At 42.2% G+C, this 14077-nt stretch overlaps 2 protein-coding genes across 7 annotated transcripts in view; one reads left to right on the top strand and one right to left on the bottom strand.

The window, feature by feature from the left end:
* Window positions 1-9959, top strand: part of LOC118099036 (mitogen-activated protein kinase-binding protein 1) — a 25635-nt gene extending 15676 nt beyond the window's left edge. For 2 of the 3 annotated variants that reach the window (XM_035143284.2, XM_035143282.2), the window contains exons 21-33: window positions 74-111; window positions 853-1041; window positions 1133-1272; window positions 1429-1568; window positions 2250-2444; window positions 2621-2687; window positions 3873-3989; window positions 4250-4428; window positions 4705-5307; window positions 5400-5487; window positions 5952-6040; window positions 8269-8354; window positions 8884-9959. In XM_035143284.2, the coding sequence (XP_034999175.2) occupies window positions 74-111; window positions 853-1041; window positions 1133-1272; window positions 1429-1568; window positions 2250-2444; window positions 2621-2687; window positions 3873-3989; window positions 4250-4428; window positions 4705-5307; window positions 5400-5487; window positions 5952-6040; window positions 8269-8354; window positions 8884-9048 (2096 nt within the window). In that variant the 3' untranslated portion in view covers window positions 9049-9959. The remainder of the gene's footprint in view (window positions 1-73; window positions 112-852; window positions 1042-1132; window positions 1273-1428; window positions 1569-2249; window positions 2445-2620; window positions 2688-3872; window positions 3990-4249; window positions 4429-4704; window positions 5308-5399; window positions 5488-5951; window positions 6041-8268; window positions 8355-8883) is intronic. The other variant, XM_035143283.2, reaches the window with a different exon arrangement.
* On the bottom strand, window positions 9957-14077 carry LOC118099038 (galectin-3). Of its 4 annotated transcripts, XM_035143287.1 has the most exons (7): window positions 14002-14076; window positions 12902-12948; window positions 12105-12704; window positions 11930-12018; window positions 11592-11763; window positions 11237-11331; window positions 10487-10617 (listed from the first exon to the last, which is right to left on the bottom strand). In XM_035143287.1, the coding sequence occupies exons 2-7, from the start codon at window positions 12941-12943 to the stop codon at window positions 10614-10616; spliced, it is 1002 nt and encodes a 333-aa protein (XP_034999178.1). In that variant the 5' UTR covers window positions 12944-12948; window positions 14002-14076; the 3' UTR covers window positions 10487-10613. The 4 variants fall into 4 exon arrangements, with proteins under 4 accessions (XP_034999177.1, XP_034999176.1, XP_034999178.1 ...); XM_035143286.2 differs by lacking the exon at window positions 11237-11331 and having other exon boundaries at window positions 9957-10617; window positions 12938-12948; window positions 14002-14077; XM_035143285.2 differs by lacking the exon at window positions 11237-11331 and having other exon boundaries at window positions 9957-10617.

Raw genomic sequence — 14077 nt, 5'->3', positions numbered from 1 at the left:
CAGGCATACAAAATTGTATCATGGTGTAGTCATTGTTCATAACTTTTAATTATTGTGCTTTTCCATACATCAGGAGGCTCAGATGAAGGACAGGAGTGGGAGCAGACAAAGGTAGGAGCTTTTATTCAATGGATCAGTATAAATTTGATCAGCTTTGGATGCATGTTTATAAGTATTAAATGTGTATGGTATTGTATTTACAAATTCAAAATTATTCCATCATTATCTTTCAGTGAAAAAGTAAGGTTAAAGCAAGTCTCCAGGAAATCAATATAAGTCAATGAAAAGTCCTCCGTGTGTGTCTGTGTGTGTGTGTGTGTGTGTGTGTGTGTGTGTGTGTGTGTGTGTGTGTGTGTGTGTGTGTGTGTGTGTGTGTTCCAGTGCATTTAATTGTCATTCCATGTTAATCACATTAATTCACAATACACAACTCACCCTTGACTCCATCCCTGCTTAATTGTTTTATGAACAGTGCATAATATTGAGTATAAATATATATAAAGTATATGCAGAATATTTTTAATACAGACTGGACAGCTGATGTCTACCATGTCTTTATAAAGACTTTAGGAGGACTGAAGTGGCTTAAGGATCTCAGGCTTATCTCCCCCAAACATGAGATTAATCCCTCTGTGATGTGCTGGGGGTGGAGGCTGAGTCTTCAAAAGTGATATGAAATTCATTCTGAAATACGCAGTTCAATTTAGGGCACTATAAGTTACACCACATACCCGCATCTTATGAAAAACTGACATTAATTAATTCAAACTTTCATTTTCCAGAACCTCTGTGCCATATTTTTCAGCCCTGTCTTATAACAACAAAGGTCATGGTCTCCTGTCTCATTCGCAGCATGCAGTCATCAACCAGGTCGCCCCGGACCCTGCCAAGCGTCCACGCCGCCGCTGGTCTCATCGTATGGGCACTCTGGAGCTGATGGTCAAATCCATGCTGGACCTGAGGCAGCTGGAGAGCTTATCTCACAAGAAAAGCCCCCACGGCCCAGTGAGACAGAGCACGTCCAGTCTGCAGGAGCCCATGGTGTGCATGCACGTACAGGAGGAAAAGAAAGAGGTATGTGTGTAATTGCTGTCTGCTGCACTAAGTCACCTTTCCTCATTTGCTGCTGCAGTTGGAGGAGAGATCCAAGAGGCATCAGGCCTGGCCACATGCTGACTGGCTGTCCTCACACACGTCCAAGGGCATCAAGGGGAACGACGGAGCAGTGTTGTACCCCGAGGACAAAGAGGAGAGCACAAGTCTACAGGGCAGGTAAATCCCTGCCTGCTGCACACACACTGTTTTCATCCCAGTGACCGTGAGAGAGAACAAAAGTGCCTTTCTATTCTTAGTTTGCTGTTCCCCCCCTCTCCGCCCCTCTTCTTCTCCTCATTGTTATTTCCACCTCTCTGTGTTTTCATACGTCAGTGATTACATAGTGAAGGAGCAGCACCGCAGGATGCAAGGACGAGGGATCCGCAGTGAGAGCCAGGACAGCCGCAGCCCGGACAGCGCCTGCTCCCTGGGCTTCGACCACAGGGAGTCCAGCCTGGATGGGGTCCTGGATGGTGAGAGCAACAACGATGAGAGAGAAAATAACACCAGAAAACAATTAAAGCAATGTGCAGTATTTCATTTAATAACCTATCTTCCCTTGAATAAAAACACAAAGCACCAAAAATTAAGATTCAAAGCTATTTCTCTGTTTACAGTAAGACATGTTCTGACTTTAGTCCCCCCTAGTGGTAGTATCAGAAAAGACTCTGTGGCTGTCAGCTGCTCATGCTGTACATTTACTAAAAAGAAAGTAAATGAGTTTTAAAGTGAGAAATCTCAAATGACACAGATTAAGCCTGTACATATCTCTACTAAAACCTCTTTAACTCTGCTCTGCTTCACTTTATTAGAATTAAATTTGGCACAGGGAATTTTCAGATGTTTTGCTGTGGATTTTTCAGCTGCAACTACATGATTCCATAGGGGAAATTCACTCTAAACTTTTAAGCGAACATTACATTTTTCATTTATGTTCTTTTCCATCTTCATTTACTCTAGTAACATCTATACTGATTCTTACACCTCTGCAGAAATCTCACAAGACACCACGTTTATTCATATAGACCCTGCAGTTGAGAAACTTTTTTCTGATAGAAATATGTCTGATAATAACTTTCTACCACATAAGCCTCAGAGTTCTGACTGGCCGTTTCTAAGGATTATCTGGTACGTGCATTTCTATTTGTCCTCAGATTTTGCAGATGTGGAGTCCCTGAGCCCGGACAGCTGCGACGAGGAGGACGATGAAGAGAGGGAGGAAGTGAAACAAAAGGCAGAAGTGACGAGTATGGACGAGGCTCTGAGGACGGTGACCGACAGTGCCGGCCGCAGCCGAGAAGACTTCCTCAAGCAGAACTTTGAAACGCTGACAGAGAGCTGCAGCACGGGTCAGACAGGGCGAACACACACGTGCTAATACCGACACACACAGTATTGATTAGTCTGGTGGTTCTCCTTCTACTTTAGATTTATCTTTCCTTTGGGTATTTCTCTTCTTTCTCTGCCAATTTCTACGTTTATCCTTTTGTTTGTTTTTATTCTAATGTCTACTGTCTGTCCACAGCTGAGCAGAGCAAAGTCCCCAGGCTCAGCATGTCTTCACGCTTCCTGGCCAGAGGACATAATAACAGGTACTGCTGACCACTTCAGACCAGTGTGGACTCACAGCTATAATTACAAATCCATGTGGACTCACGCACACTGCTCTGCTAAACCATCTGTGTACCCTCTTGATCCAGCCGGCTGTCGGATTGTAAAGACATTGTTGAAGGCTCTCTGGGTAATTTTGTGTGAGAGAACATTGTTGGGTTGTTTTCGGTCCTTGGATGACCTAAAGGTTGTAACATTTTTACTTGCATTTTTCATTACATTGCAAAGGGTCTTTTTTCTTTCCGCCGTCACCAAGCGTTTGCTCGTTGTGGGAACTTTTGGATTTCCTTATAATATTGTAAGGTCTTGACCTCATTACGTGAAGTGCCTTTAGATAATGCAGGTTGGGATTTGGCACTAAATAAATAAAACAAATTACATGAAAGATTGCAGGAGTGTTTGGAATTCACTTGTGTGAAATGTTATTTAATTTAAGAAATGGTTGAATATTTTCTGGAAATGTGTTTATCCATATTCCTGCCAAATGTTAGCTGAGCGAATGGATGCCTCTCCCATGTCAGTGCAGTTCAGCAAATGTGAAGTTACAGCCAGCAGCCAGTTTACAGATTGGAACCACGGACAAACGACTAGCTTGGCTCTGTTCGATGATAACAACATCCATCTACAAGTTAATGAAGTCTCTGCTGGTTGCTTGGCAACTGGTCTTAGCCAATTCTTAAACCCCTGTAAAACATACAATTTGTTTTTGTACAAACACAACAAACAAGATTCAAGGATTTAATGTGTTAACTAGTGAGCTGATGTGTATTTTTTGTACACAGAGCCATGTTAGCTGTAAGCTGATATCATGTCTTCTGGCTCTGTCCACATAGGCTGTGTAGTATAAGGCCTATAGATACTTTCTCAAACAGTGCAACTATTCCTTTAAAATGAATCTAAAAATCAATGAATATAATCAAATGTCTAAAAGCTACCGTGGCTCTGTCTTTGTTTGATTTGAAAAAGTTAAATTAAAGAACATGCCATGGTTCCCACAGGTTAATGGGCTGAACTGTTTCATGTGCATTAGAATAACCAGCTCGTAGACAGCTTCATATTTATTAGAGTAGTATGGATCCTAACGTGATTGTGCTAACTATTCATTTAACAAGGGATTACATTGTGTGTCTGCTCCTCTAACCCTGTCATGACTTCCCTCTGAATAGGAGCAACCACTCCACCAAGCCTCCTGTGTCAAAGGTACGGCCCTTGATGGAAGATGGTCAGAGCAGAAACATGGAGGACAAGACCCCAGTGTCCCCTGGCTGGACTGAGGGGCCAAAGTAAGGAGGAAATACAGACATGGACCTGAAAGATGTTTAATCTTAGACAAGGGCTGCTTTGTAGAGTCATCAATTATAAATTAAAAGTTCACAAAGTACAATTGGTAGGCTACTCTGTTTAAATAAATGATTAGAAATCATTGGTAGAGAGCAGATCATTAAAATGAAGCACAGACTGATATTCACTTTAGCGTGTTTTTGTTATGTTGTTGACGACTGATAAATGTGCGAGAAGTGATTTTAAAGCTGACGTGTCTCAGCAGGGCCGATGCTCCAGAGAAGGAGTGCACCCCCACCCTCAGAACCGAAAAGAAGAAGAAGACGTCCAGGTCCCACCTGTGGAGGATGTCCAACCCTCCTCCACCCAAAGCTCCGCTCCTGCTGGACAGAACCACGTGTTTGATGAAATCCCACTCTGCTCAGAACCTGGCCTCGGATGGTATGTTCCATCCTCACTTAGCTCATTTATTACTTTATATTTGAGTTTGGTTTATTAGCTGACATGTATTTAACAGGGATCCTGCACGACACAACCATTAAGTGAGAGTTAGCTATGTAGCTCATTTGCATCTGTGTTCGGTTCTACTATGAAATATAACATTTCGTTAGTTTTACTTTTGATAATTTCCCAGGATTGACAATTTATATATATAAAAGCCATAAAGTTGATATATAAAAATTCACATTCATCTCCCCCTCAACATTATTTCTCCAGCTCCTCAGTCCCCCGTCCTCTCCACCGACCGAAAGGACCTGCGCAAGAGACCTCAGCAGCTTTTCCTGGACCAAGACACCCCCAGGCCGTCCTTCCACTTTTCCTCGCCCTCCTCGGGCTCTCCCCAGTCTCCCCAGTCCCCCTTACCTTGGGAGAGTCCCAAACTCAAGCCCCAGCACTCCTACATGAACCCTACAGCCAGCTCCATGGCCAAAAGCAGCCGCTCCTCCTCCCTGTCGGAAGGTATCCAGGTCGGGACGCCTCCTTGCTCCCCGTCCTTCCTTAAGGGCATGAGGTTATCTGGGGAGATGGAGGTCGAGCTCCCGCTGTTCACCTCCTCTCCCATCACTGCTTTCCCCTCTATCGTCTCTTCATCGTCATCCGTATTGTACCCTCTGGCAAAAAGTCCCTCCCCTGCTTCTCCCCATCGTACAGCTGCAGTTTCACCTTCGACTTTTACCCACAACATTCCACCCTCTCGCATCCCGCTGCCCAAGCAGCCTCTCAGCCCTCGACGCAGCCTCTGCCTGGAGGTAAAACCAAGCACCAGTGGGTTTGGAGGCCTCAGAGACCCCCAGTGTGACTTTCCAGGAAACAAACAAGGTTAGACAGCCAGCCTCATCCTGTAATGTGCCATATACACACAGAACTACATTCTTACATGTGTTGCCTTGTGTTTATCTTGTTATTTTTAGCAATAGGTCGACATCTGTCTCTAAGTTTGGATCTTTCTTTGCCGAGTTCACTATCAGTGAAGCAGAGTGGAGGCTCGGTTCCTAAGAGGTAAAACACTTTCACTAGATGTTTATTACACTTTATGGTTTTATTTCATACTTGTACTTTACTTTAAATAACATTCATATTTGAGTCCAACATGTAAATGTGCCAGATTGTTATACAGACTAGTTTTTAATCACACAGTCCCTGGCAGGTTGATGGGAAAATCATACTATCAAAAACATATACATACACACGCAATCAGTGAAATTAGACAGAGAAAAAGTACAAAAAACTATATTCAGTACAACAATGACCGATAGCCGAATCACTACTAATCTTGAGGAAAATGTTTGAGTATGCAATAAGCACTGTTTTATGTTTAATAGTTACCTCCTTACATTTTTGTATTTGCAAAATTCAGCTCATTTCACAGATTTTGCTTGTTATTTGCTCTTCTAATTCAACTTGTCACAGTTGCATTAAATACAGTAACTGATGCTGATTTCTCTCATCCCCCCCACCCCCAGTGCCTATGAGTCAGGACAGGTGGCTGCGGCTAAAGAGTGCCCTCTGCTGCGCGGACAGGCCCCTGCATCGAGCACTGACCCTCAGCCAGGTCTGACTCCCCACAAACCGTTTATTAACTTGCCTGTCGCAAATGCCCCTTCTCTTCATCACTGCACCTCTTCTTCACACTGCTTGTCTGCTGTCTGTCTACCGGCCTGTCTGTCAGTCTACTTATGTCTGCCCTCCTTCTGTCAGTGCTGTTATTACAAATGAGAAGTTTGATTATTTTGTATCGTCCTCTCTTTTGGTTTATTATGGCCCGAGCACGACTGGGCAAAGGCCCTATTGCTTTTGGTTTGACTATTCAGGTAAATGATTAGCATTTATGACAGCTTGAACGTACTTGAAATCTCACCAAACTTCGCGGGCGTGTCAGGCCTGATGGAAATTTATGTATGCTGGAGTAATTCGAAATGGGCGTGGGAAAAATGGCTCAACAGCGCCCCCTAAAACGCAGCAATTCCCTCTGGTTTAACCGATCTTTACGAAATGTGTTACACACATGTATCGTGACCAGACGGAAAAAATAGTCCCCTGCACCAATTTGATAAACGCAACAGGAAGTCGGCCATTTTGGATTTTGTGGCTATTTTGGCCGTTTTACACATTGTGTATTTTAACAAACTCCTCCTAGAGATGTAGATCAACTTCAAATTCGGTGAGTGTCATCTTGACTGGAGAACAAAACTAACTCAAATAGTGAGTTTTACGTCACACGGTGTGAAAGTGCCGTGGTGGCAAATTTTGATGAATCACCATCAAAACACAAGGTTGTTGTATCTCGGACATACATGGTCCAATTGACTCCAAACTGGACATGTATGACAAGAGTCACGACTTTTGCTCTCTCAGTCGTCTTTTTTCTCTGTGTCTTTAAAAGTTGATGAGATGATGATTAAAATAGGAGCAAACATGATTGTGTGCTGCTAAACATGTAAATTGATCTGGAGCAAAACACCAAGATCTCATGCAACAGGCTTGAAACTTGACTCTTGGAATTCGAAAACGTAAACAGTCAATCTCCTTAAAATGTATAAAGCACATTCATGCTTCCTAAAAAGATAGATCCTTTCCATGTTGGAGACATCAAGAATGAAAATGAATTAATAATGCACACATTAATGCTCCCAGTTTCCCTCACATTTCTCAGTAAATAAATACATATGTAATAGTATTAAAATTCTGAGGTGAACCTTACTGAGGTAATTTCGCGCCTCTTTACCTGCTGTTATGTCAACCATTATTTTAACTGGGAAATACACTGAGATAGAGATCTCTTTTCCAACATAGTTGAGTACCGAAAATAAACGAAACATTCCAAGACACCAAGAAAGCAGAAATAAGAAACACTAAAATTAGCTAAATGGCAAAAACAAGAGCAAAAGTAAAAGCCTGAGGAATAAATACAGAACATACTGTACATTTTAATTCAAAGCAAATGAATCAACTAGAACAAGAAAAGCTGGAGGAAAGATAATAACGAGTTGAGCTTTAGAATGTTCTGTATGTTGCTCCAAGTTGCAGCTGCATGATGCGATAAACTGGATTTACCGAGCTCAGTAAGAAACAGTTTTGCTCCTGAAGTTGATCCAGCCATTGGAGCGTGTTTAATGGGAGACCGTGTTAAAAGACAGCAGGGAGGTGATGTCAGGGGGTAAAAGACCAAATTCAGTGGGTTTCTCACCTAACCAACCTCAGCATACACACATCACATAGATAACAATAAAAAACATGTTAAAATGTAATTCACATAAGAAGAGAACAGATTTTAAGAAACATAAGAACCTGTTGAAAAGACATTTAAAAGAAAAATAAATATTTAAATATTCATAAAAGAAGGCAAGTGCTGAACCAGTTGAAGGCTGAAACAAAGAGAAATGTCTTTTAAGTTTTCTTTTAAAGACATTCACTGAACTAGCTTCTCTGATATCCAGCGGCACAGCTGTGTTTTTACCATACATGTTGAAATCATATCTCTCAGTTTCACGCCTGCTGCTCTCGCTCTAGCCTCCGTGTGTGTGTGTGTGTGTGTGTGTGTGTGTGTGTGTGTGTGTGTGTGTGTGTGTGTGTGTGTGTGTGTGTGTGTGTGTGTGTGTGTGTGTGTGTGTGAGATTTATAGAGTTTCTTTTGATACTCTTGAACCTTTCGCTCAACATTAACTGTGCACTTGCTGCACTCAGTTAAAGTGTGTCGTAGTGTGTCTATACTGTGTGCACACACTGATTTGCCACATGCCGCGCTGCACCTGATAGAGTCCTTCTCCTGCTCTCTCGACAGATCACTCTATCACCCTGGAAACTTGCAGGCGGACGGTTATCGAGCTTCACAACAGTCTGAGCAAGACCATCATGCTCTACACCACGGTCAGTGAGTGTGTCTGTGCTGTATGTCCAGGTGTGTGTGTGTGCGTGCATGTGTGACAAAATTAAATAAGAGGAAACGAGAGAGATGGTGAAAGTTAAGAGGGAATAGATACAAATAATTTCTTGCATGTTTACACACCTGTCACTCTCATGTTTCTCTCATTGTTATAAATTGCATGTATAGGTTAAATATTTACTGCTTAAATTATACACATTCTTATAATGTATTGTTTTTGAAATTTTACTTGTGTGGATGCTGCTGTTGTTATGTTTGTACATCTCGTTTCTGTAGAAATCCATTGTAATTATCACGCATACATTTTTACATCTTGACTGTAGGCCTGAAATTATTATTACATATTATAATAATCAATTCTATAATTATTATTGATTCTTTTTATAACCAACTTAAAACATGGCCAAAATTATTATTTTTTGACAATCTATGTATCGACTGATTGTTTCACCAAACTGTCTGACTGTCTTACTCACTGTCTGGGTCCTGAATCCATGGGTTGATTTAAACCAGGTTCTACAGAGTGGCCACCAGCCCAGTGAGGACCAGCAGCAGATGAGGAGACTCCTGTCCGAGGCCATGTTCACGGTGAAGACGGAGCTGGACTCTCTGCTTCAGCCGCCCTCACAGTGCGAGGGGAACCAGGACCAGGACCAGGACCAGGTGGTGAAGGGGTAAGGAGACAAGGCCCTCGCTCTGCTGGAGCAGTACGCTGAGCTGCTGCTGAGGTCTGTGGAGAGGAGGCTGGATACCAAGACCTGAAGTCTGCTATGCAACACATGAACAAACGTATGCACACTCAGTAGCACTGTGAATTGCACACTTGTTATTTGCACAGAGATGTTTTTAAACTTAATCTTTTTTAACTGTAAACTCATGAGATGTTATTATATTTGAAGAAATTGGAACTAAATCACGAGTGTCATGCACTGAAATAATGAGTAAAAATGTTGCCTTATTTTTCAAGATGCCATAGTTTGTTTTCCACTTTTTCTTAAACCTTAATGAGTGGATATGTAATGAAGGGAGACACTAGAGGAACAATGAGGAAGTTACATGAAGAGCACAGTTGGTATAAAACTGATTCAGATAAAACTGAATTCAGTTCAGTTGTATATCACTAAACAGCCACATGGTAAATCTCAGACACTTAACAGAGTACGACTAAAGTGCTGACTGCAGGACAGTCACATCATCAGGTCCTCTCTGCTTGTGGGACAACAATCTTTTCGTTTTATATATTAATAAAAACAGAGGGTTGTGACGGAGGGATCATGTTCAGGTGGGACGATAAAGGAAGTGAAGCTCAGGAGTAGGGTCACGTGTCAGATGAAGGATATGGACAAGACTGAAATTTAGCCATGTGATTCTCTTTTATTGCCAGTAGTGTCTCCTTCAATACAAAAGTAGCTGTAACCTTTGATACAGTTATTGCTTAATGTATGTCATGTAATGAAGATTTGTTAGTGTCTGTATGTATGAACGTTTTCATTGTGCTGGTTTTACAGGGTTTTTAGAAAGATCTTTGTATTCTGTTGTTGTCAAACACAGAAGAAGTCTCTTACAAAAAATAAACAATGAAGACGTTGGATTTGATTGTTTATTTCTCAGCCATAATCTAATCCAAGAATAATTACAGTAAACAGAACCACAGAAAACTGAACCATAATAGATCCTGTGGTCTTCAGACAATATTGATACATGTTTTATTTTCTCTTATTAGTGACAATTTAATAATACAAGTGTGCACAATAAATAGCAGGAGCATCTTTATAATGAAAAGCTTTATGTAAACTAAATGGTTAGCGGTGTAACTAATTGTGGCACTTTATAGAATGAGCTCAGCTCTTGTGATTATTAATATTCTTAAAAACACACAGTTATTCAATCTCTAAGCACTATGATATAAAAAGAGAAGGCTTCAGTGTTTCCACATTACAATGTATTAATAGCCTGTATGTATCTTTGTGTGTGGGCAAATTTCTGTGTCCTATATATGTATTTCTGCTGCATTTACAACGCACTCATACGTCTATCATAGATTTGTGCTAGTACATGTATACATGCACATGAGTTACAGCGTGTTTTCTATGGAAGTGTCTCGATGTTGACGTAGGTGAGGACGACGTCATGCAGGATGTTGATTCTGTCGACCCGGTTCAGCTCCCTGATGCGGTGTCGAAACTCAAACAACGGGATGTTGTTCACCGCCACCCTGAACACCTCCTGAGTGCACAGGATCTTCATCTGGAATGGAGCGGGTCACCACCAATGTAACACTGACCACACACACTGTGCTATCAGACTATCATGCATGCAGTGCTCAAGTTAAATATAAAAAAATACATAAATAAATCACAGGCAGTGACTGTATATCAAGATGGATGAAATGTCTCCACTTCCTCCCACTGTACAAAAAGGTTCTGGCGCTGCCATCCTGGGCTGAGTGAGTGAGAAATGTATTTCACATGTACTTTGGGTTTTTAGTTTGGTCCATGTCCCATCTGTTAACATGGAGGAGGCCAGGCTTATGACGTATGCTGCAGCCAGCCACCAGGGGGGAATCAACCAGATTAGGTGTCACTTTTAGGGGCTGTCATTTCGTCCATCTTTTTATTCAGTCAAAAATCACAGCATTTTTTTAAGGGGTTCTTATGTTGGAAAAATATTTTACTAGGATAATGATGTAAAGTTAATTAAGGTAAAACTGTAGTGAAACCCACTGTGGTTGTTACGTTTGTCAGTAAACATGGACATGAGGACTCTCGGACACATCAGCGACAGAAATAGATTCCTCAGATTAGTCACCTCCTGGAGAAGCATAATTGTTATTGATGTTATTGAGCAACGTGAGACCCCCACTGACCTCCAGGAGCCTCCCTGCAGTGCAGCACCTCCCTTATCTAGGACTCGCTTGCACAAACGACTTTCCAACCCTTTCAGTCTTTTCCAAACGTTACCCTGACGTTAACCATGAGAAAGTGACCTCAGTTAAAGGTGACGTGTGGAACTTTGAAACATCAACATCGTTTAAAACTCTCACCACAAACAAATGGTTAAAAAATGATTAGTAGTGTCTGTTAATGGAATGGAATTATATAAGGGTATATTAACAGCAACAGACGCTGATACTTAAAGGTAAATGATAATGATTTTAATGATGTTAGCATGCTACATATAGCATCTGAATCCACTATGAGGTTTCTCTTTCTAAAACTCACCTCAAACGGGCTCCCGGGGGCAAAGGGGAAGGGCCCCTTCAGGTCCCTCTCTTCAGGGCCCCAGCGCTCGCCCAGTTTGTGGTTACGGACAAACACCTGTTTGCCCCCTTCATTGAAGCGAGGGTTGATATGAAAGGCGATGTCATTGCCCCTCAGGAAGTTCACTGTGAACCTGCGGGAGACCAAAGCTTGACTTTCACTGATGCTGTATTTTCTCTGTTGTGTTGAACTCATCTGTTTTTCCCTCGATAATGAGACTTTCATATTTTGAATGTGCTCTGAATATATAAGAAACAGATTGGCACAGGAAGACACTAAGCACATTTAAACATGCTTACATTTTAGCATTAGGTTTCACGTGGCCCAGGATGGTCATCATCATCTTGTCATACACCCCTCGGGCCAGGTTCAAGTTGTATGGAACACTCTGATCAGCACAGAAGGGAGAGAAGGACCATAAACCAACCTGACAACCAAGCACCATTGTAGTGAGATTCCTTGCATTGGACTTACTAGAGGTCCAGATGTAGGTGGGAGCCAGTGGAGAGGCATCATAGATGGATTCTGTCCAGGCCACCCTGACTGTCCTGGGTTATAAGGCCAGCCGGGGCGGGCAGGCCACCCAGGTAAATGTTGATGGGCGCTCGGAGCAGGAGCAGGAGCAGGAGCAGGTGCTGTAACTGGGATTAGAGTTGGAGCCGGGGCCGGAGCCGGGGCCGGAGCCGGGGCTGGAGCAGGCAGCTGGGCTTGAATTGGAGCTGGTGGCTGAAAAGGCTGATACTCTGTGCCTGGCCAACAAGGGTAGCAGGGCTGCCCTGAGGCTTGAGCTGGAGCTAGAACTGGAGCTGGCACTATGGCAGTTGGTACTGGAGCTGGTGATACAGCCTGCACTGGGGCAGGAAACAGAACAGGAGCCGGGACGGAGACCTGAGCTGGTTGTGTCGTAGTCCAGCAGGGTGAGTTTGGCTGGCCGGTCCAGCACGGTGTGGCCTGGGCGGGCTGTCCCGGCCACGCAGGGAAACCAGTTCCAGACGGAGGCAGGGGGGGCCAGAGGCTGTTAGTCTGTGGGGCAGAACCATAGGACGGGCAGCTGCCACAGAGAGCGTCAGAATGCTGAGAGGGAGGAGAGGGGGAGGAGGGAGAAGAGAGAGAAGGGTCAGGGGCGAGGATAGAGATACGAGGGAGAGAGAGGGTGGAGAGGATGGAGGACACCATCTTGCAGTTGCAAACATGGCAGTTTGACACAAGCAAAGATGTAAGCACTTATGTTTAGATGGAAAAATGGGGAGAATGACTTGTGTAAGTCTTACCAGTGCAGAGATCTGAGAATTTGATGAGGTACTTACATCCATGCTGCCTGTCAGAACAAGATCAAGTACACATTTAATTATTGCAAACATAGCGCAAACTGTAGAGACAGAAAGAGAAGGAAATCATAAAAGAAAAAGAAAATGGCATCTTATGGGACATAACAGCCAATCAAACCAGAGTTGAAATAAATAAAAAAGATTTCAAACAGTAGTATTGAGACTGTATGAAATGGTTTCGTTTCTTTTCTTTCTTTCTTTCTTTCTTTCTTTTCTTTTTTCACTCCAAACACTGAGTTTTTTATAAGCTGTGGGGAGGAGAAAATAGTTCTCCAGGTGACCACCAGGGGACTCTCTAGCTGTTTAAAGATATCATAAAGTGTCAGCAAACAAATGCATCAGTGAATGACTGTCTCCATAGAGAAATACATTGTTAACTGCAGCTGATTGGATGCCATGGGACACACTAATGGAATGATGAGAGCAGAACATTGACTGTGGGTCATATGTGCTGTTAGAGAGGAATGTGCAATAACAATGATTCCTGGGACTCCTCATCCACTTTTACTGGTATAAGGTTATTTCAGTCACTACTGAGACTTTGCGTAAACTATTTAGAAGAAATACAACATATGTCATTATGATAATGGCTTATTTATTATGTGTGTTTACTAAAAAAATTATAATAGTGTGCAGCTAATGCATGTTAAAGCAAAAGTGTTGATAAGATTTTATAATTACACACAATCTGTATTTAGGAATAATGTTTAAGGCTTATCTTTAAACCTTATTTTTGACCCTATTATCCTTATCATCACCATCATTACTAACAAATGCACGGCAATCAAACCAATTCACGACATATAGCTGTATGCAGATTGTTAATATTTATATATTAGAATAACATTATATCATTATTATTGATTATTATTATTACATTAGAATCAGTCCAGGACCAGGTCAAACATCCTTTTTCCTGATACCATGAACATTTTTGGATGTGAGGAGCCTTTTTGGTTGTGATGCATGGAAATAAAATATATATTTTGAAATTAATATAATTTGTATAAGCTGCTGCAGATACAATTAAACCAAGAAGTTACCTTTTTTGTTGTCTCTCGTCTTCAGGTGCACACAGGAGCAGGCTGCAGGCTGTGGTGTGGTTCAGGTGAGTCAGTC

This window comes from Hippoglossus stenolepis, chromosome 20, assembly GCF_022539355.2.
Source record: "Hippoglossus stenolepis isolate QCI-W04-F060 chromosome 20, HSTE1.2, whole genome shotgun sequence".
NCBI classification, from domain to species: Eukaryota; Metazoa; Chordata; class Actinopteri; order Pleuronectiformes; family Pleuronectidae; genus Hippoglossus; species Hippoglossus stenolepis.
This window is presented reverse-complemented; position numbering and strand designations above follow the sequence as displayed.

Coding starts and splice junctions, on each gene's coding strand:
- LOC118099038 (XM_035143285.2), bottom strand. CDS start 12,943: ATGGATGTAAGTACCTCATCAAATTCTCAGATCTCTGCACTG. Junction 12,019..12,104: donor CACCTACATCTGGACCTCTA/GTAAGTCCAATG, acceptor TGTGCTGATCAG/AGTGTTCCATACAACTTGAA. Junction 11,764..11,929: donor GTGAAACCTAATGCTAAAAT/GTAAGCATGTTT, acceptor GGTCTCCCGCAG/GTTCACAGTGAACTTCCTGA.